This window comes from Anarhichas minor, unplaced genomic scaffold (assembly GCF_050575085.1).
Source record: "Anarhichas minor isolate MPS153535 unplaced genomic scaffold, ASM5057508v1 ptg000024l, whole genome shotgun sequence".
NCBI lineage: Eukaryota > Metazoa > Chordata > Actinopteri > Perciformes > Anarhichadidae > Anarhichas > Anarhichas minor.
Window position 1 is genome coordinate 12679073 of NW_027466470.1, and position 17319 is coordinate 12696391.

Genomic DNA, 17319 nt, shown 5'->3' on the forward strand with positions numbered 1-17319 from the left:
GTTGCCTCCGCCGGGTTGTGACTCTCCGGGCACCGCAGAGGTGACCGGTGGACGCCGGTGGCCCGGACAGGACGGTTGCGGACACTTTGCGGGCTGCAGCAGGCTCAGTGCAGCGCCTTGCGGTGACCCCCCCCCCCCTCCCTCCCTCCCTCCCCCGGAGAGAAAAGCATCTGGTAGCTCAGACTGAAAGAGGAGACGGGGACACCGACAGCAGCGCGGAATTATTGTTGGATACAACACAGACTCACGAAGGGTTTACACCGAAATGGGGTAAGTGTGTCGACATGTGATCATGACATTTGATGGCAAAGAGCTCTGTTCAGGTTTTGACCCAGATCAAATACTTGTTGGGTTTTCTGAATGCTGAACTCTCTCTCTCTCTCTCTTGTATTGTAGAAAAGAAGTCTCAGTCACCTTGTAAGATGTTTCCTCACCACAGAGAAAGGTAAGGACACTGAGTGTCGGTGTGAACATCTTGGTCCATATGACATTTGATATGTTGACCACCACATGAACCTAGATAGAAAAAAACGAATTGATTAATGAACAGTGGAAAGTCTTAACTTGAAGAAAGTTAAGTAATGGTAATAATTTCAAGTTATTGTAATTCTGAAACACAGATTTAGGGAACTTGCTTCGCATCAAAGGATTTTTCTGTGCAGCTCATGTGGAGCAGTGTTGTGGTTTCTTTTGTACTGACACAGATTCAGCGGGGTCATTTCACACTTGGCAGATCTTCTGTAACCGTCTTCCTCTTTGTGGCCCCAGAGCGTTCATACTATCTGATCCATAATTCTTAGTGCTCTCTTTAGTTTATTGCAGTTGTAAAAGGCCAATGAGCGATGGTGCAGAGGACTAAGCAGGATCAAATTGCTAATTTTCTTTACAATTAATGTCTGATTAGTTGAATATATGTGTAGTAACAAAGGTGTGGTCGCACTTCATTTCTTTTGGCAAAACTGGAGGATTGGTGCTAAATAAAAGTAGCAACTTTGCATTCACTGAGAGATCTGGCGTCCTAATGTTTACCATCTGGTTTTAAAAGATTTAGATAGACCAGATTGACAGGAGAAACCCAGTAAAGCAGATTGTGGCGACTGGAGATTGTGGTAGGAATTAGTGTATAGTGGTTCATCATGAGGGGCAGCTGCGTCCCCCGTCCAATCACTACCAGGCTTTGTTATCCTTAAAGACCCCCATTCAGCCTGGTAGCCCACATCCATCTGCTGAGGATGAAGGTCGAGTGACGGAACACCAACTATGACTGAAGATTAGCCGGTTTAGACGGTTGCTCGGACACTAAAGGCAAATTGCAAACATCACCTTGTGTTTTAGGAAATTGTAATCGGCAAAGCCAGTTAGCAAATGATTCGAGAACATAGCCAGCAGAATACTGATAATGAAACTAAGTGTTAGTTGCAGCCCCAGTTTTGTCAGTGAATGAATTAAAAGTGTATTTTCTTCTTCATTTACTTGACCCGACCCTCGTGGAATTATTCAGACATACTAATGAACAGCAAATCAAACATTTAGGTGTATAAACCCAGCAGCACCTGACTTCATATGAACAGCCGACATATAATGTCCAAGGTGGTCTCCAACAATGGAAATAAAACACATACATACACTGGTATGTAATAAAAAAACAAAAACATTTTCAAATAAAGCTCAATGCTTTTTTCCAGTAAAATATTGTATATTTACATTACTACTGACTGATGATGTCATCAGGGTCACTCTGACATAGGCTTCAAATATTTGACTGAAACCTTTTTTTTTTTTTTTTTTAAAGCTGGGGTCATGGAGGTTGAAAGATGAGGGTATTTAACAGGAAGGGGAAGTCTAATAAAAGATGCTGGTGAATTGCATTATGGGAACTGTAGGAAGCTTAACTCATGACAGGGAGTAAAAGTCAGGATATCTCGACCTCTGCTGCGCCAAATTTGATCCTTCTTGTTTTTCAATCTGTGTCGCACAAGCCGCTCAACTTTATGGGAGTGCAAAGGAGTGCTCCTTTAAAATATTTGATGTGTCTCTAAGTTGTGCTGCTTCTTGTTCAGTTAAATGTGTGTCTATAGAGAGCCAGAGAACAAATCTCACTCCCAGCTTCAAACTGCACTCCTCGCTGTCTTGTCCCAGTCAGACCTCAGATCAGTGAATCAGTGGTTGCAGCAGGAGATCCACTGACTACAGGGAGGCTCACTGTGAGATGAGAAGGAGAATTATAGTGCGAGTTATTATCAGAATATCAGCCGTCGAAATGCCACCGTTCACATCAACATCTTTACAGTCGGTCCTTGAAACACTGTATGTACGAGCCCGTATTATGCTTTTTCTTTTGTCCTGATCTCCTGCGCTGATAAACACACAGAGAGACCATTATTGGATTTGTGTGTCACTAATGGGGTCAGATATAAATGTACAATGACTGGCCACGATAATGCCGTTCTTTTGGGAACAGCCTCTGCAACGTACAATTGAGAGTCTTATCAATGTCAGTATTGTCTGTACCGGAAAAACATCAGCATTGGGTTTATAATCTGTCTCCCACATTTGAAAGACATTTCAGAGAGAAGCTGTTTACAGCGGACACCTCAGCGCTGCATGTCTGGAGCTTCCTGTGTGCCATATTTGTTATGAAGACATGGACGGTGAGATAGTCGGTCCAGTTTGATCGGCCGTCACGTTGACATTGATCTGTGAGCGTGTCAAGGATTTATTTAGCTACGTTATTCATGTTGTTTGCCACTTTAGCGGCGTGGCTCTATGGACGGTAATGTCAGTCGACTGGCCGTCCCACCGCTTTGATCCAGACTGGAGTATCTCAACAACTATTAGATGTTCCATGAGACAGTCGTGGTCCTGAGAGGATGTATCCTACTGACTTTGGTGATTTGCCTCTAGTGCTAACAGGTCAAAATGTGTCTTTGGTTTATGACCAGATTTGCAAAACTAATCCCATCAGCCTCAGCTTTACTGTGTGTTAAGCGCTAATTAGCAAATGTTAGCACGCCCAAGTAAGATGGTGAACATGGTAAACGTTAACATGTGAGCATTGTCATTGCGAGCCATGCTGACGTTAGCACTTACCACAAAGCACTGCTGTGCCAAAGCACCAGCATGGCTGTCAACTCTTCTTTTGTCGTGTCTTGTTTTTGCCTTTGATAGCAGTTTGTACCAAGTAGAAAAACACCAACAGTTTGATACACTGGGACTTCAGTATATATATATATATATATATATTTAGACATATGTAGGCTACTTTGCTTTATTTTAAATCAAAGTGTGGGAATGCACAGTGCTGTAAATGTACAGACTGGACACCAGCTGAAGAGGAACAAGGGAGGTAAAAAGGGAGAAAGAGCTTTAGCAGTCTTGCTCCTCATACCACATGACTGTGGCTAAACCACCTCCCAACACTAGAGACTTTGTTGCTTTGATATATTTACCTCGTATCCAGGATACATCTCTGCAAATGCTGGCAGGGGCAGAGCAGAGGGTGGAGGGTGAACGACTCGGGAGAGGGTCCAGAGCGTTTTAGTCAACATGATTTGCCAGCTAAGTCACAGCCCTGTATGGTGAATGACGCAGGGAAAAGTGTGGGAGACAGCCAAAGGAGGATTCCAGCATCTGTCCCTGGATGGCAGCGAGACAGATGGAGACGTACCATTGGGGAAATAATAAAGGATCTCCTTTTTAAACAAAAGAGAGACACAATTTGAACAGAGTTGCATGATAATGGGTTTTAATGGAGGGCGGTGTAAATGTTTTTATGCTCAAATCCGAAGCAAAACCACATTCTTGTCGATGCAAAATACTGTTTCTCTTGTTTCGCATGATTTAAGAATGTGCAGAACTTCCTCCTCTTCATCAAAGTTAACTACATTATATTCAGCTGCTTCTAAACCATTGTTAATATACCGGATGTGTGAGAGGGTTTGCTTTTTGACATTTCCAAATACAGAAACAATTTTCTCATCATCATCATCCCTGTGCTTCCTCCTCCAGGGAGCAGCCGATCTTCAGTGCCCGGGCCCATGTTTTCCAGATCGACCCCGCCACCAAGAGGAACTGGATCCCCGCCAGCAAACATGCCGTCACCGTGTCCTTCTTCTATGATGCCAACCGTAACGTCTACCGCATCATCAGCGTGGGTGGTACCAAGGTGACGAGGAGGGAAATGATAGAGAGATGTGTAAATTCCACAAAGAGACTATCCTGAAATGATCTACAAAGACACATCAAATAGTCCCAGTAGATTTGACATCCAGAGCTAAAATGTGAACCATGTATCAAAACACCCAATTTCTGAGGGATTTTCTCAAAGTAATGTTATTATGTGGAAGAAATAAGAAACGTATAGTGTATAAAACCCACTGTGGGTGTCAACAAATCAGCAGCCAGAGCGTCTTTCTCGCAGGCCTGTGGATTTAGATTATGAGGAAGAGGCCACATCAATCGCTGGGGAGGGAGGGGGGGGGTGGGGGTGGGGGGGTATATTTGATCTCCTCTGAGCACCTCTGGTCTGACCCACATTTCTGACTCCCAGAAGGCTGTGCGAGGTGGCAGTTGGTCGCTCAGCAGCCCAATCCTGCCAGGACTGGTGTCTGCTTCCACAATAATCTTCACTGCTGCCGCTGCCGCCGCCGCCGCAGCCCAACATGTTGTGTCAAACATTTCACCGCAGAAACGGAGACTGTGGCGTTCATGTCAACATTTTTTGGAGGAGACAGAAGGACGAAAAAGCTCTTAAGCTGCCATTGCCCTGCAATTGTGGGATTTTACATCAGGTCCATTTTTTTCAGGCTGGAGATGACGTAAAAAGGTTTATAAATAGGTCCGCTCTAATCATTTTTCCTCTCATGTGGAGGGGGGGGGGGGGGGTTGCCTCTACTCTGAGTTTGCTTTGAACAATAAGACAATGATTGTGACGTGGCAGAGCTTCAGTTTTTGATTCACATTCAAAAGAACAAACGTGTCTCAAGGGAGGAAGTGCTTCAAAATAGATTATTGACACGAATCCCAGAGGAAACTTATTGCTTATTGCTTATTGTCACCACAAGCACAGATGTTTCCCTGCGTTCTTTTCTTTCCCACAAACACGTCATACATGAAGGGTTATGTAGGTGCTGTGTTCAAACAATGACACTAAATTACAGTAGGAAAATATATAATCAAGCTTCTCAGCAGTAGTTATTGTTATTTACTGCTGCAGTCTCCAAAAGGAGAAATCCAAAATGTGAATATTCAACAATATTTAAATGTATTTAAAATAAATGAACATTTTAGGTAATTCAATCAATTATCTGATGCCTATGTTACGCTGTTGTTGTTACTATGTTGTGAATCCCCCGGCGTTATGGGTTGATTACATTTCAATACTAAATCACTAGAGTATCGCTGGAATCTATCAATTGATTTTAAAAATATTTTACTCATCGTAGTTCATCAATTTATTTGCTTTCGCACCTTTGCTGTTTTCCTGCATCAGTAAAAATTACAGTTTGTCCATAATAGTGCTGTCGGGTCTGGAATGACATAGTAAATTGAAAGCCTAGAGTTATGAAATGTGAGCTTAAATAAGGAATGCTAATTAATAATTTAATTTGATTTGTTCTGTCTGGATCTGCTGGTGAACTACATCCCCCTCATCTCTCTGTTACTCACTGCAGTGGATCCACCTGAATTGTGTGTTATCCCTGCATTTACAGGCAATCATCAACTGCACCGTTACACCCAGCATGACATTTACCAAGACGTCTCAGAAGTTCGGTCAGTGGGCGGACAGCCGGGCCAACACTGTGTACGGACTTGGTTTTGCTACAGAGCAACAGCTGCATCAGGTAAACTAACCCAATGTCAACAAAGAACGAGAACACAAAGTGCTGATTAATACTTTAGGAAATCCATTTTATTTCTCAAATCCTCTCAATCCTTCCAGGTGTCTGGAGGCCAGTGAGTGCTGCATTATTAATGTTTCATTACCTGAAACGTGTCCTCCTTTTGAAAAGTTCTCAGATAAGTTTAAGGAGGTGAAAGATGCAGCTCGTCTGGCGCGAGAGAAGTCGCAGGATAAAGAACTGGCCAACACAGCGCTCTCCATCGCTGCTCCACAGGTGAGAATAACAAAAAAAATAAAACATGAAAGTAGAGCAAGCCTCTGCAGGTATCAGGCAGAAAGTGTAGAAAACAGTGTCACGACTCACAGAAACATCCAGTGATGCATCTTTATCATGTTAGGATTGAGGAGGTACTGGCCAAGGTTAGATGAATGCACCTCTGTTACTTTGCAGCAGTTCTGCTATTAGAAAGGGCCACTGTTATTAAATCAAAGGAGGGATGAAGAGAGAGAGAGAGAGAGAGCGAGAGAGAGAGAGACAGGAAAGACGAGCTGGGTCACTTGTCTCAGAGGTAAGACGAAGTGAGGGAAACTAGGGCGATGGTAAAATTATCCCGAGCCGCTCAGCGGCGCGACGCTGCCTTATGCTGCCGAGAAGCCTCTGACTCAAACACTGTAATGATGAAAATGTAGTCGGCTCAGGGCTCTTTTGATCAATAGAGAATAATTACCCATCAGTTACATCTGCGTGGTCACGAGGAACAGGCCAATTTCCTTCTAATTCTATGGCTGAACAGATTCCAAGTGACGTCTCTCGCTCCACGTCTTTATCGATTTGATGAACGCATTGGAGACGCTCCCGACACTTGCCAACTGCGTCAATTAGTTTGCGCTTGATGCTTGCTCAGTGCATAACTGCTTGTGGTTGTGATATTCTTGTAGAGGTCTTTATGTTTGGTGAGCTTTGTGATGACATGTTTCTTTGTGTGTTTTTTTTCTTTTTCTCTCCACCTGATGGATTCCCTCTGTAGTACTCACAGGTGAGTCTGTCGTTGTTTTATCTTCTAACTTCTGAAAAGAACGCATTATTATTATTAAAACAGAAACTGAAGAAAAAGGAAATATGTGAGCAAATATACAAAAAAAATCTTTCTTTTTCTTTTACGTCGGTCTCTGAACTTTGAATTCATTCACACCTGCTGTGATGGGCTCATCAGAATAATACATCTCACAGCACCATGAGTCCATCCTAGTTCTGCTGCATAGCTTTCCTTTGTTTAAATGTGTTTTTGATTTAATCATTGCGCAATCTTCACTTTACTTTAATGTGAAAGCAATTAGGATCTGACGGTAGTCCTCGTAAAAGAAGCCGCCTCTCTTCTGTCTGAATAACCGCTCGGTGTTGTCATGCTGTGTGTGCTACCGGTAGAGTCCATTTACTGATGTGTTTCTCAGGACCTCTCTGATGAACTCCAGTCTCCACCGGTGATGTGTGTGAACGGACCCGAGGACAAGCTGTTCCGCAGCCAGAGCGCGGACATCACCCTGTCCGCTGAGAAGGAGCGCATTAAGAAGATGCTCTCTGAAGGGTAACTGAGTTATGCAGACACACACACACACACACACACACACACACACACACACACACACACACACACACACACATGTCACATCAGAGTGGAAACTGAAGGGAGCACAAACACTTTCTTCTCCTTCTCTGCTTGTTTTGTGTCGGTGTTAAGAATCTGGTTTTACTTTGGGGATTGTGTGTCTACTTTAAAAGTCTTGCATTGAGAAAAAATTGTGTGGAACTGTGCTTTAATTGTAATGTTTGACTATGGAAACAGTGGTTTCAAACATGCATAGATTTTGCAAGTTGTTACGAGTGGGTTGATGGCATTGATAGAATGCACTTTAATTTAACACTGGATGCTTTGCACATAAACAGAAACTGCAAACAAACCTCATCCTCCATCTATCCAAAAGAAGATTTTTAATTATGTATAAGCACATTTCATTTGAGGTGCTAACCTCAGATGTTAACGTTTCATTATAGAATAAGTGATTTTCATGAATAGATGAGGACATAAAAGGAGCTTTCAGCCACATCTCATCAGTGGATGGAGAACATACGAGATTGTTATTGATTTTCTCATCTAATTCTTGGCAAAAGAGATGCGAAGTACTGTGTATTTCCCAAAATGTCTCCACATAATGCCATTAAAGTATTTTATTTAGAAAGCTATAAATCAAATAGTTGAGAAGGAATGTGATTTCATATCAAGTTAGTCAGAAATTGATGACAGAAATGTTAGTAATTGGGCCGTTTTGTACCAATAGTTGTCTCACCAAACAGATGAATCATCCTGGTGATGCTGCCGGTACTCACATTGCAGTTAAGAGAATATCAGATTTTGTAACATCAGCTAAACTGCACGAGGTTTGCTACAGATGTCGTACGATCGGTACTATTGATCGCACCTTTGTTGTGTTACCTTTAACGTCCGTGTTCCCAGCAGAGTTCACTGAAGTGTTAACATGCTTTTCATTCTGAGGCTTCGTAACAGTTTGAAGTTATTCGATTTGTTAAGCTCGTCAAGTCCGCGGAGAGGCCGTTGTTGAGGTTTCACTAATTAATAACATCAGATGAAGCTCGTAAACATCTCCTCATTCAGCCGGTTTGAGCCACTCACGATGCTTTTACATCCTGCGGTCCAATTATGACAACACAAAGCTGCTCCTTAATGGTTACCATGGTAGACTGTTGCCATGGGACAACCTCAAGCTTCCTCGATGTAAAAGAGACGAATCAACAGAGAGAAGCTGCAGATTATACCGAATACCATTGAAACTGCTGACATTAAATGACTTCATGTCTCTTATGTGATGTATAGATTCAAGTGGTTTATAGTTGTACCTGTGAGTGTAGAGTATACAGTGATTGTAATACAATGATTGTAATACAGTGATTGTATCATGTATTAGGGCTCAATACATTCAAAATGCAGCCTCAAGTACGATTCAGCTTTAAGCCACAAGTGACGCTTCATGCTCACAACGTTTTATGAGTGTCAGCAGGATATTATCATTGTTAGGGGAAAAACTACACAAGAAGACTCTATGATGCCGTATTTACTTCGCAATAAACTTGGTTAATGACGACTATTTGATTAAATTTACGAGAGACGTGTCATCACTCTAATTTCCTTTCAAAAATAGTCTCAGTGTCACATTCAGTCTTTTGATTAAGATGACTTTTAGATAGTCAGCCCTCCAGGATTAGAGGATTACCGCGGGAACAGTTCGGTCTTCTTGTTTGCTCTCTGGGAATTTGAATTCGTGCATCTTTGCTTTGTTATAAGAACTGTGAAATGACCTTCAGTCTGGACGGTGGGTGTGCTGCTGCAGGCTGCTGTATAGATTTCTTAACACTGTTATCGTAGCTTACTGCTTGTGTTAACCAGGCCAACAGTCAAGCAGTAACATCTCTAGTAGCTATAGTATTCAGTAAACATTTGTGTCAATATTGCAATGTTTTACACAAGACAGAGTTTGGCTTCAAATATGTATAATAAGTACGTATGTGTCATACAAGCCATATTATCATAAGGCTTGCATTTACAATATTATATGCATCATGTAAATATGTGTTTTTCAGGTCTATCTGTGAGATGAACCTGGATGCAGAGCTCTTCACTCTGCAGGACAGCAACACCAAACTGGTGGCAGCTTTGCACGAGGCTAATGCTAATGTGGAGCAGTGGAAGAAACAGCTGACAGCGTATCAGGGGGAGACGGACCGACTCAGAGAGCAGGTGAGCCCTCTCCTGTGTCTGACAGGTACAGAGGGCACTTTGAAGCGTGCACACCCTGAACACTCAATTAGCAAAAATCTATTCCTAATTTAAAAGTAATTCAAATATATCTTGTCACATATTAGTTGAGCTTTACTTTGGAAAAAAATAAATTAAAAAATACATAGGTGTTAAATCGAGAGGGGCAATTTTTAGAAACCCAGGTACCTAAAAGGTGCCCGGATTTCATACATATCACGTCTGCAGCAGCAGCAGACACTCTGATTATTGCTAAAGTACAGCTTCGCTCAAACAAGAGCAAGGTGATGCTGACCGGACTCTGTTGGTTTCAGTAATGACCGAGTCACACGCCGCTCTCTGCTGCTGAGAGAGGTCATGCTGGTTTTGATTGGCTCGTCACTTAATTTCCTTGATTTGAACCCACTTGTGTAACAAAATATAAAAAGGACTGGCTGGTAACGCACTTAATCATTCGTTGACAAGACTGCAGGCGGTTTCCCTCCAGAGCTTGAGTCAAGGTCTTCCCCTGCTGGTTGAACCGGTTCACCAGGCGCACGGCAATGTCACGTTTCACCACAAGGGAGATCGGTCTAAATACCCAGAACCTTAGGTGTGTTGTACACTTAAATTACCTCTCAGGTTCCAGTGACTTCAGATGCCTCTGGCCTCTCTATCCTCACTCATCAATAAAAGGTATTTTCACATTTGCTGGTAGCTGGTTCCTCTGGGAGCGACCTCGCCTCAAGCTGCCCATTACAAACCTCTCTGATTCAATGCTTTAATACCTTGATACCTTTCCATTACAGCCCAGCTTTACAGTATCGATCACTCATTTTTAATTATCCCCCACTCCTCTGGTATTTCAACAAGAAACAGTTTCCACCGTTTTGGTCCACATCCACAAATGAATTCATACGAGTGAGAACCCTGTCTCCGTCTCCTTTGGACCGAGCTCGTTCCCTCTATCTGAGGAAGGGGACCAGCTGGCTGGAAATGGTTCACGTCTCTGGGGTGGTGTGAGAGGGAGAGGGGTTTGTAGGACAGCAATATCCTACTTTCAATGCCCCAGTTAGGAAAAATGAAAAATCACCAGAGGGAGCTGGCATCCGCTCGCTTCTCTCTTTCTTTTTTCTTCTTTCTACCGCTCCTCGAGCCTCAGCTATACATGGTTTGAAATAATCCAGCCTGTCTCTGTCTCTTAGAGGTTGTCCTTCTGTTTTTTCTCTGACTCATGAGACCCAGATGACAAAGCAGTGAGGATTTCACCTGATAACACGATTCATCTGCCTGTTGATGAATCCTAGTTAAAGTTGTAACATTATTTACTTGTAGATAGTTAAGAAAAAGTGACGCGTGGATAAAACTAAAAACGTGTGAGGCTATAGAAATAATAAAACACAAATGGAAAAAAAAAATTCAGACATCGGTAGAGAAAAGCAAAAATGAGAGTGAGTATCGAGAATTATTTTCAATTAGGTTGGCTGAACTCAAATTAAAAGGTAAACTTTCAAGCGAATAATTAGTCTCTCTTCATTTTAATTTAATTTAGGCCTTAATGTTTAACAATACTGAATGCTAAGATTTCCATGTGAATATCCCACATGCTGAATATGACTCTGTGTGTTGTAAGGTGTCTGAATTAGAGGCCCACGGAGGCCATGGCCCCAGTGACCTGCTGAAAGACGAGCTGACCCAGTCCCTGGAGGAGCTGGAGGCCCTGCTGAAGGCCAAAGATGAGGTTGGTGCTTATTGTTCCATTTCCATCATCAGCTGGGAGACGGGGAGCTGTAACGTTCATCACAGGTGTTGATGAAAGATTCCGGTACTCAAAGGGTACCTTTTTTTTTTTTTTTTTAATAAATCTTTTCCAGGAAATCCACATTTTGCAAAGCAAGAAAGTAGAGTACCACGAGATGGAACACGACCGGGATGAGGCCATTCACAGATTACGGGTAGGAGTGAGATAAGTACCGTACGCTTTCATACATTATGCACACTTCTGTTGAGCAACAGCGGAATAATGAACAGCCTCTTCTTCTCTGTAGGAGACGGAGATGCGCAACGCAGAGCTGGAGCGCCGCATCCAGAACTCAGAGCAGAACCTGAATAACTGTCTGGAGGACCGGGATCGCATGGACTCTGAAATCCAGAGGGGCATCGAAATTCTGGACATCAAGATCTTTGACCTCAATGATCTTCGCCAGAGTCTGGTTAAACTCATAGACAAATAAGAGCGGGAAAATGGGTCAATATCCAACCCGAGATGGAACAGATGACGGGGTTAAATATGTTGTGGCCCAATGCAGCGCGGGAGTAAACAAAACAAAGATGGAGCTGGTCCCTGTCCTCTTCAAGCACAAGAACCACCTCGGCTGCAGGGAGGGAGTACGTGGTTTTGCTTGTCCAGTCTAATGTAACGCTTCATGTTGCTTTCAAGGGTAACATTCAATGCAATAAACCAACTTTAAGGTAAGTGCTTAACACCGCTAGACGTTTAATACAATTGGTGCTTGTAGTTTTTCATAAGTGTGACTTTTGTACACCAAATGGCAATGCAGTGTCAGTATGAATAAGAGGCCTTGTGTTGTTTTTTGAAACTGACAGGTGATATTTTAACATCTTTAGAGCAAAACGAGTCCATGAAGTGAATGCAAATGAAAAAGAGCACAAGACAAAATGACTTCAGTGAGATTTGCCTATTTAACAGCCTGCCTAAAATATATAATTATTACTGATTTAACACTCCACAACGTTTGATTTGTGCATATATGTATGTGTCAGTAAAATGTATGCCACACAACTTAAACATTAGATCTTAATAGTGACACCAAAGATCAAATGTGAGGAGCAGAGTCATCGATGAGGTATTTCAGTCTGTTATCACATCTTCATTTAAGCTCGTAAGAATCCTTTAAACCTAAGATTCGTGACAGTAACCTGTAAGTAGATGTGATGCAATAAGTAATTACATTTAGGATAAATAAGTAGTTTTCCACGTGATATAAATCGATAACGCTACAGCTATTAAGTAAACACAAGAAATAAAAGTCATCACTTAGAAATACAGATAAGTTTAACTGGTCCCGTCTGAATAATGGTCCCGTGCATCGTCTCTGAACAATCCGCTGACGTAGTAACTCATTCAGGATAGACGTAGTAACTCATTCAGGATAGACGCAGTCATGGAACTTCAGCAGACATCTTCTGCCTTCTGTCGTTTCTCAGCGCGTTACCTTTAGCTGTGGACAAAGTGCCACACGCCTTGTGAGTGTGGCTGGACTGTTTGAAGAGCGATGAAAGTCTGTCATCACACAGACTCTATTGGTTAACATGATGCTGTGTGTGTGTGTATCTTTTCAAGCCTTATTGTTCTATTTCATGGATGGTTGTTGATAATCATGCCAGTCTGTGTCTCAAACTTTGAGCTGTTGTCATCGCAGTTTGGAAATAAAAGCAAAGAATACACTCAGTCCGTCATTTTTATGTCACTTTTCCTTGTGTTAACAGTTTTGTTCCCCTTTATGTCTACCATAGCAATCCACCAAATGGTTTCAGCATTCTGATTAAATGATTTATATTATTTACCTTTAGAGGTTCACAGACCCAGCCACAAAATCCAAATTGATTTTGTGTGTTTGTCACTGATTTAGTCTACAGGTAATGTCATGGAAATGTGTATCTGCACTGTAAGAGTTAGAGAAGCAGGTTAGTGACCTGAAGGTTGCTGGTTCGATCCCCAGCTGTGCAGGATGAATGTGTTTGTGGAAGTGACGCTCTACTTCACCTTCTCGTGAATATTTTCTACCACTGAGGTTTCCTCCAGCAGGGTGCTCACCCCCAACTGCTCCAGTGAAGGGTGCTTTGTGGCCCTCGGATCACACTGTGGTTGTACTGGACAGCTTCCAGGTGTGAATGACAGTGAACATGGCATTCCTGCTAAAGAATTTTCTTTTTGTTTATGGTTTTTAAATTGCGTTTATTAACCCATCTTCCTGCAGCAAATTAAATTAACCTTGTTTTTTTAACCAAAATGTATTATGTCAATTTTCGTGAACGATAAAGCTCCAAGCTCTCAGATTTCATATCCGATCCATCGTGATCCTATTTACTGCTCACCTGTCATCACGTCTGGACTGACACTGTGATGAAGTAATGATACTTCTACATCATCTTTAAATAATGTGAGTGTTAAAGAAGCAACTATCGCTTACCTAAGCACTCAGTATGATTTCACACACTATGGACACCAGTCTGTCCACCTTCCCAGGTTTATACTGTCCATGTAGACACACCAACCCGTGATGTTTGGTTTCTGTGTGTCATCTATGATTTCAGGTTGATAAGGTGAAAGAAACGTGCTGAAAATGTGTCAATATGCTGTCATTTGATCTATTGGAGCTGCTGCGTTCACAGAACACGCCCACTGGTCTGAATTTGTCACACAAACCAGCAAAACATTGTGAAGAAAACTGTAACTAAGAAACCATCTATTACTCAATATCGCTTGTCAACATGTTTTATTGACAATATTGATTCCAGCCGTCTACTTCAGCTTCTTCTTGGGTCCGACGTGATTGGTGCGTCAGTCGACAGCACGAGGATGTAAAGGAGCACAGCACCTGCATGAGAGGAGCAGACTGTTGGAGCAGAAATAACCGCCGTCGTCCTGTCGCTCTCATCCGTGAACGTGTCAATGTCTTCATCTCGTTTTCTCTTTTATAAGCAGACAGCCAATACCAATCACATCTCCACCGCTCCTCTTAATGTTTTACTGTGCACTTAAACTCTACCAACAAATCTACAATGTGATTACATGCCAAGTGCAGTTTTTTATCAGAAATTATCTAATTTCTTCTCTCTAATTCCAGTAAAATAAACAAAGTCACGAGAGAGATGATGTAGAGATAATGTCAATGGGTTCTCTGATTTATCTATTTGTTTTTGGGAAATCACAGTTACACATGAATCTGTGCATGTAAGGACATTTTTAATAAAACGTCACCCTAGCTGATGACACAATATATTAAATATCAAACACATGTGCTCACGCTAAAGAGTACCTTCCTTGTCTTGGATTTTGGCTTTCACATTGTCGATGGTGTCACTGGAGTCCACCTCAAGGGTAAGGATTTAACCCGTCAGCATTTTCACAAAAATCTGCATCTTTGCTCACTAGAGAAGCCAGAGAATGTGTCAGTCAGACTAAAACGGGCCAATAAATACACAGAAGTCACAGTAAAAGCAAACTGAGAAAAACTCTTTTGTTAGGATTGTTTGTTGTACTTTTGATCATATATTACTTCCTCATATTTATTGATTATCCAGGTACCTGTAGCCTATCTGCTATACTTTATTCACATAGGATACTTTACATAAAGAAAACATATAAAAGCTCAAATACTACATCAATACGCAAGTGTTAGGTGAAACACAATTATACACAGCCCAAAACAAAACACTGCATAGTTAATAGACCAACTTTTAACTCACACTTTTGTGTATTCTCCACAATCAAACAAAAACGATCATTTAAGAAGTTATCAAATCTGTACTTACTTCGAGACCATTCACCAGCGGTAAGGCAAAACAGGAACTAGATGAGCCCCATACTGTGCTTCAGCACGGGAAACAAGCTCATCCAGCGTCCGTATCTGGTCCGCTGATACATCTGCACAGATGAAGGAAGGTTGGTGTTGATCTTAAGTGCTAACATGTTAGCGGTAACGATCGGATATTAGTTACACGTGCATGCGACTGCTCGCAAAATGTATCATCACTGTAATAAAACGGGGAATTAAATTAATGGATATGAAAAGAGAAAAGATTGCCGTCCCTGGGTGGGCTTGAACCACCAACCTTTCGGTTAACAGCCGAACGCGCTAACCAATTGCGCCACAGAGACAACTGTACGGCAACTGTACCTCATAAAGTATAGAAAATACTCATATCAGTACTGTACAATACACCAGGAAGTGTCGGGGTTCACGTCATCACGTTAATCACCGATACAAGAGCGCCCCCTTGTGGACACCTCGGGTTAAGCGAATTGACTGCATTTAACTTCTCCACCGCTAGGTGGCCAATCATCGGCGAAATATAAACAAATGTAATTTAAATTAAAAGAGATAAAAGCATTAGAGGCATTAAAATATAGTCACCAACAAGACGCTAAAATGCGCGTGGAGGGTAACCGTTACATGTGGTCGAGCGTTAACTTTAAACGGTGAACGTTTTATATCGTACCACACAAAGCTAACCTGCCTCATGTGCGCTAACATGTGCGCTGCGTCAAGCTAACGTTATTATACTGTAGTCAGTATTCAACGCGAGCTATATAATTGTCAGTTAGCTTAAAATAGTTGACAAGTAAACTTAAATACAGCCCACTAAGTTAACGGTAACACTAGCAATGGCAGTCTCAGGTGTTCGCGTGGGCTGGTCCGAGCTTAGTTAAACTGAACGAACCACTTAGCGCGAACAAAGAGTACATTTCTAATTAGTTGCACACACTTAAACTAGTAATAATAATTTAGGATAACACTCACTTCTATCGAAAAGCCAGCAAATAATCGCTCAGCATCTCTCCGCTGTCGGACTGTCGGACCAATTGAAAAAAAATGTCAGGAGCCGTGAAGAACATTGATCACGTGTTAGACTGGGAAAGGTGTGGATCCACCCTCACACACGATATTTAACCATAACTCATCAAACAAATAGTACTTATGTGTAATATGTCTCTTAATGCCACCTCAGTCAATGACATCATCTTTGATACGATTAGTTACATATCTACAACATGTCAGGATCGCACCCAGCCTGTTAGTGTCAACCTGGTGTGAGCCACGAGATGGCGCTGTGGTACCACCTACCCGTAGAAGAAGCTGCACAGCGTACCAGTCTGTGATGAGATAAGACGGAACTTTATTTATCCATTGCTGTGCAGCAGTTGCAGTACAAAGTAGGAAAGAGTACGAATATAAAGAATGCTTCACAAAAATAAGAATAAGCTGCAGATCCAAAATATATTACAATATATAGAATGTCAAAAAACAGGTTAGCGGTATGGATCATAAATATTTACAGCGTAACAATCAGGAACAATAGGTAGAGCATCAATACTAATTAGTATAAAACAATTAATGAAATGTAACTTGCGAAATAAAAAGGTTTGCATTCATTTTAGCTGTCCAATGACGGACTGTACGTATGATTTAAAAGAGTAGTGAATGAAACAATATAATTCTACTGTATCACATGTATCACACAACTATTTCAATGACTTAAATCATCACAAGAGACAAACATAGAAAGAGTAAAAGCATGATTGTGTTTCCTGCATTCAAATGTCTATACTGGGTCTTACATGCTACTGTGCTATTTCTTAGTTACAATCTCTTTTTTGTCTTCAAACATGTGCTTTGTTGGCTTGCTGTTTGACAAATAGTGTAAACGGTCTGCAGCGTAGGCTACAACGAAGAAAAACAACAGGCACTGTGCACTTTCATGATTCCCAGAATTGTACTTCACACTCCCAGACTACCATCCGTGTTTACAGAAAAGTGTCCCAGTGGCCTTATGGGTAAGGCACTGCACCTCAGAGCCAGGAATTGTGGGTTTAAGTCCTGTCTGGGGTGCGGAGCAGAGTGGCGGAGCAGAAGCATTCTG

The 17319-nt window shown here is 41.9% G+C and overlaps 1 protein-coding gene and 1 non-coding gene across 2 annotated transcripts; one reads left to right on the top strand and one right to left on the bottom strand.

Annotated features, from left to right (window-relative positions):
- The first annotated feature begins 70 nt into the window (after nucleotides 1-70).
- LOC142956093 (homer protein homolog 3-like) lies at nucleotides 71-13107 on the top strand. The gene is given in 10 exon segments (XM_076097412.1): nucleotides 71-270; nucleotides 397-445; nucleotides 4009-4165; nucleotides 5712-5843; nucleotides 6012-6116; nucleotides 7271-7428; nucleotides 9498-9654; nucleotides 11285-11392; nucleotides 11526-11606; nucleotides 11700-13107. Coding segments are annotated over 9 exon segments (1107 nt in total). The 5' UTR covers nucleotides 71-270; nucleotides 397-422; the 3' UTR covers nucleotides 11886-13107.
- Nucleotides 13108-15482: 2375 nt separating this feature from the next.
- trnan-guu (transfer RNA asparagine (anticodon GUU)) lies at nucleotides 15483-15556 on the bottom strand. Its single transcript has one exon. It is a non-coding gene; the product is annotated as a tRNA-Asn (tRNA).
- Between the last annotated feature and the right edge of the window lie 1763 nt (nucleotides 15557-17319).